The 13,063-nt window shown below is 24.6% G+C and overlaps 1 protein-coding gene across 1 annotated transcript in view; it reads right to left on the reverse strand.

The window, feature by feature from the left end:
• The window catches only part of LOC129987698 (uncharacterized), a 145,236-nt gene that overhangs the window by 103,985 nt on the left and 28,188 nt on the right, over nt 1-13,063 (reverse strand). The window contains exons 13-23 of the mRNA XM_056095648.1: nt 12,870-12,902; nt 12,098-12,130; nt 11,125-11,163; nt 10,108-10,140; nt 8,459-8,491; nt 6,137-6,169; nt 5,149-5,187; nt 3,024-3,056; nt 2,629-2,661; nt 2,219-2,251; nt 1,808-1,840 (exon numbers count right to left, since the gene is read on the reverse strand). Coding sequence (XP_055951623.1) covers nt 1,808-1,840; nt 2,219-2,251; nt 2,629-2,661; nt 3,024-3,056; nt 5,149-5,187; nt 6,137-6,169; nt 8,459-8,491; nt 10,108-10,140; nt 11,125-11,163; nt 12,098-12,130; nt 12,870-12,902 — 375 coding nt within the window. The remainder of the gene's footprint in view (nt 1-1,807; nt 1,841-2,218; nt 2,252-2,628; nt 2,662-3,023; nt 3,057-5,148; nt 5,188-6,136; nt 6,170-8,458; nt 8,492-10,107; nt 10,141-11,124; nt 11,164-12,097; nt 12,131-12,869; nt 12,903-13,063) is intronic.

Here is a 13,063-nt window from a genome sequence, read left to right on the forward strand (position 1 = left end):
ATTTTCGGTGAATCGTATTTCTCCACAAGGAATTTCTTGAAATTTTTCAATCGAATTCTTGGAAATGTTTTTTTTTTATTTATTTATTTTGCCCAGTAATTTGAGAAACATTTCCCAAAAAATATTTTCTGAAAACTTTTAAGAATCGTGGGTACATAAATTAAACTTCTTTCTATTAAGAATTTTAAGAATCCACTTTTTATTACATTTCCTGGACATAATTATTTAGAATTTTAAATTAAAGGGAAATGAAGTGTTAACTATTGATTGTCTGTTATACAACATTAACGAAACTGCTAATTTGAGTCATGAATGCAGGTACATCTGTTATGAAAGCAGCATTGAAAAAGAAAATAAAAAGAAAATTATATTTGTCTTTTTTGTGGGAATTTTTCGGGGCTCTTGAATGTATCATTTTATACAGGAAAATAACCCATTATAATTCATGCCTATCATTTTAGATCAAAAAGAATCTTATCATTCGTAAGATCCATTGAAGATCCTAATAGATCAAAAAATAAAAGTATGATTAGATCAAGATAATGTCCAAATGCAAACTTAAAACTATAAAGAAATAATAATTATTAAAAATTTTTCAACTATAACAAGCGATGCAAATTTTTTTAACATGAAAATTATCCTTCATTAAGTCTGTCTTTTATCTTATATTCTTTAATCCACTTTATTTAACAACTTCAGAAAATTTTCTCGGAAAACTTTTCGATATTTTTAAACAATACAAAACAATTAATTTATTTAAAATAATCTAATAAATAGTCCAAATCAAACATTTTATTGTATTTCTTGATAAGGTTTATTCAGGTTTTTAAATTAAAGAGAACTAAAGCTGTGATTACTAATTACATGTTGTGTAATATTAACAAAAATGTTTAGTTAAATTATAAAAACAGAATACATTTATACAAAATTTAAAATATTACAAAAAATTAAATAAAATCAAGAATATTGTTATTTTATTATTTTTAAAATTTCTAGTGTTTTTGAATATATCATTTCATTATATATATATATATCTTACCAGTATTAGGATCATCGTTAGGACCATTTAATGACTGTAAAGTGTCTGAAAACAAAAACAAAAAAAAATAATTAATATTAATGAATAATTATTAAATCTTTTTTTAATAATAAAAAACAATATTCATGTTTTTAATCCTAATTCGAAGAGGTGATTCTTTAATAACATAAATTGTTCCTCTAAGATTAGATCAATGTAAGGGTTGATTAGTGAAATTCAGTCTTCTTCACTGGCGAAATAGAACTCAAAGTAGACATTCACTGCAAAATAACAGCTCTATTCATGAGGGGGAAAAACCCTTCCTAAATCGAATAGTTAGAACTTTCTATTTCGAAGATTGGAAATCGAGTTTTGAAAGCGTTGCATCTTAATGTGTGAAAATTTTTACTTTCCATTTATTTATATTTTTAGAAATTAGTTAGAAAATAACAATTTAGACTACGTTTAGAAAATGATAGTAACTCTATAGATTCAGCATATGCGTATTGAAGAAAACGAGATCCATGCTCTAGGATGGTGTGAATGCTGGAATGAAATTTCTCTAGAAGAATTTTAACGGATGAAATAGATCATGTTTTTACACAGAACTCATACAAAAAGGTATCGAACTATTGAAAACTGAATTTGTCTAAAAATAAGAGATTACTCCCTTTTTAAATGATAAATTCTATTCGTAATTTAAAAGATAGGGAGTCATTTTTTTCTTTACTTTGAATTTATATCTGCTATAAATTAAACCAGAAATACCAATTAGAAAGTACAACTTACCACCAAGACCGCCAGTTACTGGATCTAAGACACCTAAATATTGAAAAGATCATTGAAATCCAAAAACGAATTTTCAATTTTTTTTAAATTGTGTCATATATTATAAAATCTGCTTAAGATTTAGTAAATACTTTCATTTAACTTGCTCCGTTTTATACTTGCGTAACAGAAGGTAGTAATAAAATTCCTAGTCTCTTTCTGATCAGTAAGATTTTGAAAATTTTCTCCGCTACAAGTTATTTTCTGAACTTTAGGATCCTTTATTATTAATTAAATTACATATTTTGATTCGTATCAATAATAATAACTAAATGAATATTAACTAAAAATCTAGATTTAAAAGGTAGAAAAGTATTGAAGTAAAACCATTTTTCAATTGAATATAAATGCCGATTAGAAAGAACAACTTACCACCAAGACCGCCAGTTACTGGATCTAAGACACCTAAATATTAAAAAGATAATTGAAATCCAAAAACGAATTTTCAAATTTTGTAAATCATGTCATATATTATAAAATCTGCTTAAGATTTAGTAAATACTTTCATTTAACTTGCTCCATTTTATACTTGTGTAACAGAAGGTAGTAATAAAATTCCTAGTCTCTTTCTGATCAGTAAGATTTTGAAAATTTTCTCCGCTACAAGTTATTTTCTGAACTTTAGGATCCTTTATTATTAATTAAATTACATATTTTGATTCGTATCAATAATAATAACTAAATGAATATTAACTAAAAATCTAGATTTAAAAGGTAGAAAAGTATTGAAGTAAAACCATTTTTCAATTGAATATAAATGCCGATTAGAAAGAACAACTTACCACCAAGACCGCCAGTTACTGGATCTAAGACACCTAAATATTAAAAAGATAATTGAAATCCAAAAACGAATTTTCAAATTTTGTAAATCATGTCATATATTATAAAATCTGCTTAAGATTTAGTAAATACTTTCATTTAACTTGCTCCATTTTATACTTGTGTAACAGAAGGTAGTAATAAAATTCCTAGTATCTTTCTGATCAGCAAGATTTTGAAAATTTTCTCCACTACAAGTTATTTTCTGAACTTTAGTATCCTTTACATATTTTTATTCGTATCAATAATAATAACTAAATGAATATTAACTAAAAATCTAGATTTAAAAGGTAGAAAATTATTGATGTAAAACCATTTATCAATTGAATATAAATGCCGATTAGAAAGAACAACTTACCACCAAGACCGCCAGTTACTGGATCTAAGACACCTAAATATTGAATTGAAATTCAGAATTTCAATTAACAAGTAAGTTTTTAAAAATTAGAAAGTTATATATCTAATTTGATACAATTTATTTATTAAAGTCACTAATGACCGAAACGGTATTTCTCATTATCAATTTTTGTTTTCAAAAATATATTATGTACCAAAATGAATTATGTGTTTCCACAAAGTGCACACAATGGAAACACTTTGTCAATTAACTTAACTTAAGTCTTCACAAGTGATTTTATTAATAAGCTACATTCAAAGCTTTATTCCAATATGATATCAAACATTTTATATTAAAAATGCAGAAAATAAATACTATTACGTAGTAACAAATGCTTAAATATTTTTATTTTTTTATTTATAAAATGAACTTACCAAATTTGTTCTCTCAATATTAAATACCAAAAACGAGATCAAATCGCGTTTTAAGAACTACTTTTGTGTGTACGTATGCGTGTATATGATAATAGTAATTAATTAATCATAATAAACTGAACAGATCAAATTTCGTATGGACAGATTGCATCAAAATTGACAGTAGTTCAAAAGTTAGAACATATCTTGAGACCATACTTTATTTTTTCACTGTACTTTAAAACTAAACAAAATCTAAGCATTAAAAAATATACTTTTAACCACCGCATTATAACTAATGATAAGAATGGATTGAAAATATTAGATATTTCCTTATTTGTTACATATACTTATTTACGTGTTACTTCTTCTTCAAGAAAAATTATTAATTTAAGCAAAGACGATTTTACAGATTAACTTGCGAAATGAGACAACTAGAATTTTCTTTTACACTAACTTCTTTACCATGGTTTACTGGCAGCTATTATTTACCATCAACACTTTTGTTCAAGTTTATGAAAGTCTCAAGTAGCATTTTTAACCCTTTAACCGGCACAAGCTATTTTCTTTCAAATTTTACATTTTACGATATAATTAGAGAAAAAAAGCTCATTTATGACAAAAAAAGGGGGTTTTTTTGTAAAATTTTATTATTGTGGCTGTTGTTTATAACAGGGGTGGTAGCATATTTACCACCGCCCAATACAAGTAACAACATTTTACAGTCTTATTCAATAGAAAAAAATATGAAATACATTAATTTCACATATAAATGTGCATTTTTTTTTGTAAAACTATTTATCATTAGTTATTTCAAAATTTAAAATATGTTAATTGCACATGAAATAAGTGGTAGAAAAACCAAATACGATGTAAATTACCAAATGCACTATTTTTTTTATTATTCTGATGAAACAACATAAAACAATGAGCTGCACACAATGGAACTTTACATGTTGAACATGACATTTTTTTCCGTTTCTGCTTAGTTTTGGTGCTACAATGTTTGCAAAGTACATTAAAGTGCTACAATATATTAAGGCTGTTGTAAGATATTTACCATCGTCTTAAAAAGAGTTCAATTCTTTATACTCACTTATGTACTAACTGTAAAAAAGGGAAGTATTTCTAATATGCAAATATTCGATCACATTTTGATGAATCTAAGCGCCTTTTCTGCAATTAATAAATGGATGCCAGGCGCATCAATGAAACGTGCTAAATTTGCTTTATAATCGTTATTAAGTATCAATATCTGGTGTAAGCTCATTAAAAAAGGAAAGGATACTTTACTTAACGCATGCAACATTTTTTATAAAAGTAATAAAAAAACTACTTGCAAATATATGTAATGTGCATATCTAAAAAATTACAATTTTCTTTTAAAGAGAATGCACAGTGGATTTTTAATTCCATCATATTTTTGTATTTGTATCGCCATATCATGAAGTTATTATCTGGATATAAACAAAGAGCAAACGACAATTAAATTACAGAAATTACACTTATAAAATCAATTAATGCATCTTCAAACATGAATATGGATATAATAATTTAATTTCTCTTTATAAAAACAGAACACTTTTACTTTCGAGGGTGGTGATAACAATAAAAAAAGAATATTTTTGTTTATGCAATTACATGTGTTCTTGGAGACAATACTTTATTTATTTTATATATATAATTATCAATAATAAGTAAACTTAGCATTTTACGAAGAAAAAAATGCTTACCATTCAAAGGTTGTTTACCGTTTAATGGTTGTAAAGTATCTAAAAAAAGATAATTGATATGAATTAATAATTATCGATTTTTTCAACAATATTAAATAACTCCTACAATTCTAAAAACAGCTGATACATATACACTATATGCCAATGACTTTATTGTGGCTTCTAATTCCAAATTATTCCAATTATATCTTTAGCCTGCCACCCTCTAATAATTTCTATCATAGATAGAATATAGATTGAATCATTGAATTTCATTAGTGAAAAATCACCTGTGCAAGATTGCACATTTTTTGAACTCAGTATACTGAAAAATCTGAAAAAAATTAAAATGTTTTTACTTTTACCTTTATCAATTTCATGATTTAAATAATAAAAATGCGTGCCAATGTATGTAATGTGCGTATCTAAAAATTAATACAATTTTCTTTGGAAAAGAATACACAGTTTATTTTTAATTGCATCATATTTTTGTATTTGTATCGCCATATCATGAAGTTATTATCTGGATATAAACAAAGAGCAAACGACAATTAAATTACAGAAATTACACTTATAAAATCAATTAATGCATCTTCAAACATGAATATGGATATAATAATTTAATTTCTCTTTAACGACGAATATTAGCGTTTTATATTATCTAATTACTGCATAGCTTATTAAAATGATTTTAAGTCGATTAAATATCGAAGTAAATTTAAAATTCGCAATTTTCCACGATATATAAAGATTTAAAAACAATTTATTTTCTTAGCCTAAAATGTATTAGTTATCGTTTGGTCTAAAATGAATTTTTTAGCTTTTTCTATTTATATTTTATGGTGCTGATTTTTATAGCATTATTTTGCACAATAAAATTATAAATATATATAAATTAGAATAATATCATCGCATAGCAATATGCGAGAGTAAATTACTCTAATCTCATTTTCCTATGTTTCTTGTAATTGACAAGATGTTGATACTATCGCTCAATAGAATAACTTACCACCAAGTTGATCAGTTACTGGATCCAAGACACCTAAATATGGAAAGAGTCATTAGACTGCATTCGCACATTTTGGAAATGAGTAAACTTATCTTCATTATCAAAATTAAAATTGCTTAGTATTTGATTGAGTGATGGAAATGAATTCATTTTTACCATTAATCAAATATTGTCTCCATTAATCATGAAATTATTTTCGATCTTAAATTTCTGCATATATAATTTTCTTGATTAGCAGCATTCATAATGATACTTTCTGATTTCTTTCGAAATTATAGAGATACAGAAAATAGCTTGTAAAAATTTCTTGTATATCAAAATCTGGAAATTCATAAAAGTAATACACTACATGGGCCAAAACTTACATTTGTTAATTATTCAAAAATTGTTCATCATATCAAATTTTGGGCACAATTTGTCCATTGCGTGAGGTAATTTTCTAAGCTTTATTTTCTTCTAAATATTTTAAATACAACTGATAATTTTATAACACATCATTTTAGAATACATTTATTAATTTTCCGCGGCTTAAAAGAAGCAGAATGATAATTAGTGCATAAACATTCGAAGTTAGAATGTTTTGACATTCTTGTTCTATTACTAACTGAAGAGCTTTTAATGGAGCAGCGATTGTATAGGAGATATATAAATTGTAAAACATTTTTGTGTCTCAGAATCTGGAAATTAATAGATGTGAAACATAGTCATAAATTTACATTTGTTAATTATTTAAAAATTGTTAATAATATCACATTTTGGTCACAATTTGTCTATTAGGTGAAGTAATTTTTCTAAGCTTTATTTTCTTCTATGTGTACTAAATATAACTGAATTTTATAGTTCATTTATAATAGATTTATTAATTTCTCGCTGCTTTAAAGACAAAGAATGGTAATTAGTGCATAAACATTCGAAATTAAAATGTTTTAATATTCTTGCTCTGTTACTAACTGATTTTTTTTTTAATGGAGCAACGTTTCTATAGGAGATATATTGAAAAAAAGCATCATTTTCATTCAAAAATATTTTTTTTCAACAGAATGAGAGCCACACTTAGGCTGAATTATCTTATTTAAAATTCTCAATGACAATTGATGGTGAATTATAGATTGAATTTTAATACAATATTCATAATTATTTTATTATGCATTTTAACTACTATTTATACAAAATTTTAACTACTTATTTATACACTATTCATAACAATTTATTTTATTTCCATCAAATAATCATAATTTTATATACGCATTCTACTCCTTCTTCTTAATTAACAAAATCAATAATTATCCCTATTATTTAATATATTATCGTCTGCTCTCTGCTATTCATAGAATAAATACGGTTGCACAGAGTCCGATCGAATAATATGTAATTAAAATCCAGTAATTTAAAATCGTTTAGGATTTTAAGAGATAATAAAATAACAAAATTTGAATTTATTATTATTCAGCGTTAAATTTAAATTTTAATATTTTGCTGTTTACAAATTAAAATTTAATTATAAATCAAGCATTGAATGAATGTATATTTTTAATACAAAAAATGATTTGGATAAAAAAATTCATTACAATATGTTGGATTTTATATTATATTTGAAATAATTTTGAAAATAATTAAAATCACATCATTCAGTAAATGCGTTCTTTATGAGCAAAAATATTTTTGCGATAAAGAACGATATATTTTCGGTGTTTCTGTTGGGAAAAATTTCTTATTTTATGAAGTTTAGCTTTTTTATGTTTCAAGACTATGCCATGTGGAATTTCTTTTCATTGACAGATCATTAATTGTTTCAAATGGATTTTTTAAATTATTTTTTATTTGAGTTTCCATGAATATTATGAAGAGTAAATATACCACTGTAAAAATGCAAAATTTTATGATAATATATATCTGTATTTAAAGTATACTTAAAAGTATTTTAAGTGTGCTTTTTTTATTTTTTATGCACAGTGTTAATGTTCATGACATTTCTTCTACAATAAATAAATGTGTTAATCTATAACAATAAATATGAGAAATTGTTAATAGGATACCAGCACATTTGGATATCTTCTAACAATTTTATAAATACCAAAGAATATTCGCAAGCTTAAAAATATTTGATTAAAAAATTAATTATTTTTATAATTTTATCTAATACTTTTTTTCTCTCGTTTAATTTTTTTTTAATATAAGCAATTTTATCAAAGATATAAATACATACATATGCGAGTGGTATATTTATGTGAGAGTCTATACGATACTCGAAAGTGGAGCATAACGATATGGATTTATTAGTTAGAAAATGCAGATAATTTGACTGAAAAAGAGAAAACTTACCACCCAATGGATTTCCATCTTTGTTCAAAAGATCTAAGAAGGGGAAATTTTATATAATTATGTCAACAAATTCTTAAATTAATTAGTTATATTATTTAACAGAAAGTAAAGCTATTTATATTTTTAGTGCTGGAAGAAAGCAATGAACATAAGTGTAATCTTTTCTTCTAGATTTATATTATTCAATGGAAAACCTTGTACTAGATTTAAAAAAGAATTTTGCATTGATAGCATTAAATTCTGAATCCAATACACGAATGGAAAGAGAAACTATTTTTAAACAATTGCATGAATTCCATTAATTTATTTTAAAGCGGAACAAAATATGGTCACATACAAATATATTTTTTAACAAGCACGTTAAGCTTCATTTTGAATAAAAGTACTATGTACTAGAAGTCGTTTAAGATTATTTTGTTGGATAAATGATTGCTAAAAACTTCACCAAAATATTTTTTGTAAATTGTTTTAAATGGCTTCCCCGGCAGAATAATTCTGCACTTCACACATTGACTCTGTCTTAACTCTTATTATTTTAAATGGCTTCTTTTTATTTTAGAAACTTTCTAACTAAAACTCCTGCTAATTTTGCCCTGCATTTAATTAATTTTCTATCTGCATATTTTTTTCACATCCATTTGAATCACGGAAAAGAGCAGCTGCACTTAAAAATGGTCGCCATTGCTTGCTCCTGAAATTAAATATACTACATTTGTTATGCAATATAATCGAAAGCTATGGTAAGAAGAATGACAAAATTCCATTTAAATTTTAATTAATTAAAATATCAAAAATTTATTCAGAAATGCAAATTTTCAAAGTAGGCATTTGCTTAAATTAATAGTTTCAGATGAAACGATCTGGCTTAAAGAAAGCCAACACAAATATATAGATAAAAGCACACATTAATTATTTAATTATTAGTAGTAGTAGAGATATATTTTAATTGTTCCATTTTTTATCTGCATTGCTTCTATTGTATCATAATTCAAATTAATAATTTCAGTTGAAACAAACAAATTAGGTCAGTTTCAAAATTATTTTTAAACGATACTTATATTTTTTAATAATTTAGATATAAATATTTTTAACCGATTTATAGCAATACTCTTTTTTGTTGTTGTTGTTGCTTAACTACTTAATTTATTTTTATATAACATTCTTTGTACTGATATCTTTATTTGAAACGAGCAGTTTATATTATTTTTTTTAAAAAGCTAAAATACATTTTTTTTATAAACATTTTTAGATTCTCATTATACGAAGGATATAAAATGAAATTACTATTATGAAGAAAGTTCGATTTTCACATTAAGATAAATCTCGTCTTTTTGTATTGAGTGCGGTTAAAGTTGGAAATTATGGTTGGGTCAATGATTATCTGGAAACATTTCTGAGAGCCCTTTTGATTCAATAATTAAATTATTTAGGACATGTTTTTTTAGGCTTTGAATTATCTTCCCATTTAGAGAAGCCATTTAGTTTACTCAAAGAACTTAATATCAGAAGCTTTTAATAGAATGTATCTACAAATTTTCAACATCAGTAATTTTTACAATTAAATGTGAAATTCAATTGCTTAAATTTTATTTAAATTTTAAAAAAAATCTAATAAGCATTAATGGAATTTGCAAACAGGAATTGCTTACCTCCAGTAGGCTTATTCAGATTACTTAAGAGACCTAAAAATAAAATGTCTTATTTGAATATATTTTAAAATCTACAATGTAAATAAATTTTATTATTCAACTTGAAATGAAACAGCATATTTTTTTTATTTTATATTGTAAAAATCTATTGAACGCAAACAAACTTATTTTCCTTAATAGTTTTTTATTAAACCCAAAAAAATAAAAAATAAATCTTATACAGAAAAGAACTATTTAATTCCTATAAATGATAAAAATTATGTATAAATAGAGCCAACACAAATAATTTGTTTAAATAATTCTTTCACAAAACATTAAAACGTTCTTATTGTATGTACAAAGGAATTTAAGATTATTATACACAGAAAGCATTACTTTGTATAGTAAAATAACCCATTATAATTCATTCCTATCATTTTAGATAGAAATATTCTTAACATTCGCAGGATCGATTGATAGTCATAAGTAAAAAAGCATAAATAGAACGGGTAAAAGTAGCAATTCTTGAAAGCAAAAGTATAATTATAGTGAAAGTAAAGTATAATTATAATTACAATAACAAGTAATACCCTGTTTTTAATGGGAAATTAATCGTTTTTTTACCTTATCCTTTTTTATTGGTTTTGTATAGAAACATAAGAAATCTTCTATAGAAAATTTTTTCTATATTTTCGAAAAAAACAATGACCTTTACTGTTACTTAAAAACAATGATTTATCTATTAAATAGCCTGAATCGAACATTTTACTGTATTTCTTCATAATGTTTATTAGTAACTCATATTTAAGGAAATGAAAGAATGACTACCAATAATCTGTTGTACAACAGTAATAAAAATGTTGGGTTAAATTATAAAAACAGAACACTTTTACTTTCGAGGGTGGTGATAACAATAAAAAAAGAATATTTTTGTTTATGCAATTACATGTGTTCTTGGAGACAATACTTTATTTATTTTATATATATAATTATCAATAATAAGTAATCTTAGCATTTTACGAAGAAAAAAATGCTTACCATTCAAAGGTTGTTTACCGTTTAATGGTTGTAAAGTATCTAAAAAAAGATAATTGATATGAATTAATAATTATCGATTTTTTCAACAATATTAAATAACTCCTACAATTCTAAAAACAGCTGATACATATACACTATATGCCAATGACTTTATTGTGGCTTCTAATTCCAAATTATTCCAATTATATCTTTAGCCTGCCACCCTCTAATAATTTCTATCATAGATAGAATATAGATTGAATCATTGAATTTCATTAGTGAAAAATCACCTGTGCAAGATTGCACATTTTTTGAACTCAGTATACTGAAAAATCTGAAAAATATTAAAATGTTTTTACTTTTACCTTTATCAATTTCATGATTTAAATAATAAAAATGCGTGCCAATGTATGTAATGTGCCTATCTAAAAATTAATACAATTTTCTTTGGAAAAGAATACACAGTTTATTTTTAATTGCATCATATTTTTGTATTTGTATCGCCATATCATGAAGTTATTATCTGGATATAAACAAAGAGCAAACGACAATTAAATTACAGAAATTACACTTATAAAATCAATTAATGCATCTTCAAACATGAATATGGATATAATAATTTAATTTCTTTTTAACGACGAATATCAGCGTTTTATATTATCTAATTACTGCATAGCTTATTAGAATGATTTTAAATCTATTAAATATCGAAGTAAATTTAAAATTCGTAATTTCCCACGGTATAAAAAGATTTAAAATTCATTTCTTGGCCTAAAATGCATGGGTTATCGTTTGGTTTAGGGAATTTGTCTATTTATTTTTTTACTGTGCTGATTTTCATAACATTATTTTGTGTAATAATACTATAAATATATATAAATTAGAATAACATCATCGCATTGCAATGTGCGAGAGTAAAATACACTAATATCATTTTCCTATGTTTCTTGTAATTGACAAGATATTGATACTATCGCTCAATAGAATAACTTACCACCAAGTTGATCAGTTACTGGGTCCAAGACACCTAAATATGTAAAGAGACATTAGATTGCATTCGCACATTTTGAAAATGAGTAAACTTATCTTCATTATCAAAATTAAAATTGCTTAGTATTTGATTGAGTGATGGAAATGAATTCATGCTTGCCATTAATTGAATATTGTCTCCATTAATCATGAAATTATTTTCGATCTTAAATTTCTGCATATATAATTTTCTTGATTAGCAGCATTCATAATGATACTTTCTGATTTCTTTCGAAATTATATAGATACAGAAGATAACTTGTAAAAATTTCTTGTGTATCAAAATATGGAAATTTATAAAAGTATCACACTACATGAACCAAAATTTACATTTGTTAATTATTCAAAAATTGTTAATCATATTAAATTTTGGGAGCAATTTTCCCATTGGGTTAGGTAATTTTTCTAAGCATTATTTTCTTCTAAATATTTTAAATACAACTGTTAATTTTATGATTCATTAATTTATAATGCATTTATTAATTTCCCTCGGCTTAAAAGAAATAGAATGATAATTAGTGCATAAATATTCGAAATTAAAATATTTTGACATTCTTGCTCTATTACTAACTGAAGATTTTTTTAATAATAAGTAATTTTATCAAAGATATAAATACATATATATGTAAGAGGTATATTTATGAAAGAATCTACACTATACTCGAACGTGGAACATACCGATACGGATTTATTACTAAGAAAAGTCAGATAATTTGGCTGAAAAAAAGATAACTTACCACCCAGTGGATTTCCATCTTTGTTCAAAAGATCTGAGAAGGGAAAATTTTATATAATTGTGTCAAGAAATTTTCAAATTAATTAGTTATATTATTTAACAGAAAGTAAAGCTATTTATATTTTTAGTGCTGGAAGAAATGAATGAACATAAGTGTAATATTTTCTTTTAGATTTATATAAATCAATGGAAAAA

This window comes from Argiope bruennichi, chromosome 10 (assembly GCF_947563725.1).
Source record: "Argiope bruennichi chromosome 10, qqArgBrue1.1, whole genome shotgun sequence".
NCBI classification, from domain to species: Eukaryota; Metazoa; Arthropoda; class Arachnida; order Araneae; family Araneidae; genus Argiope; species Argiope bruennichi.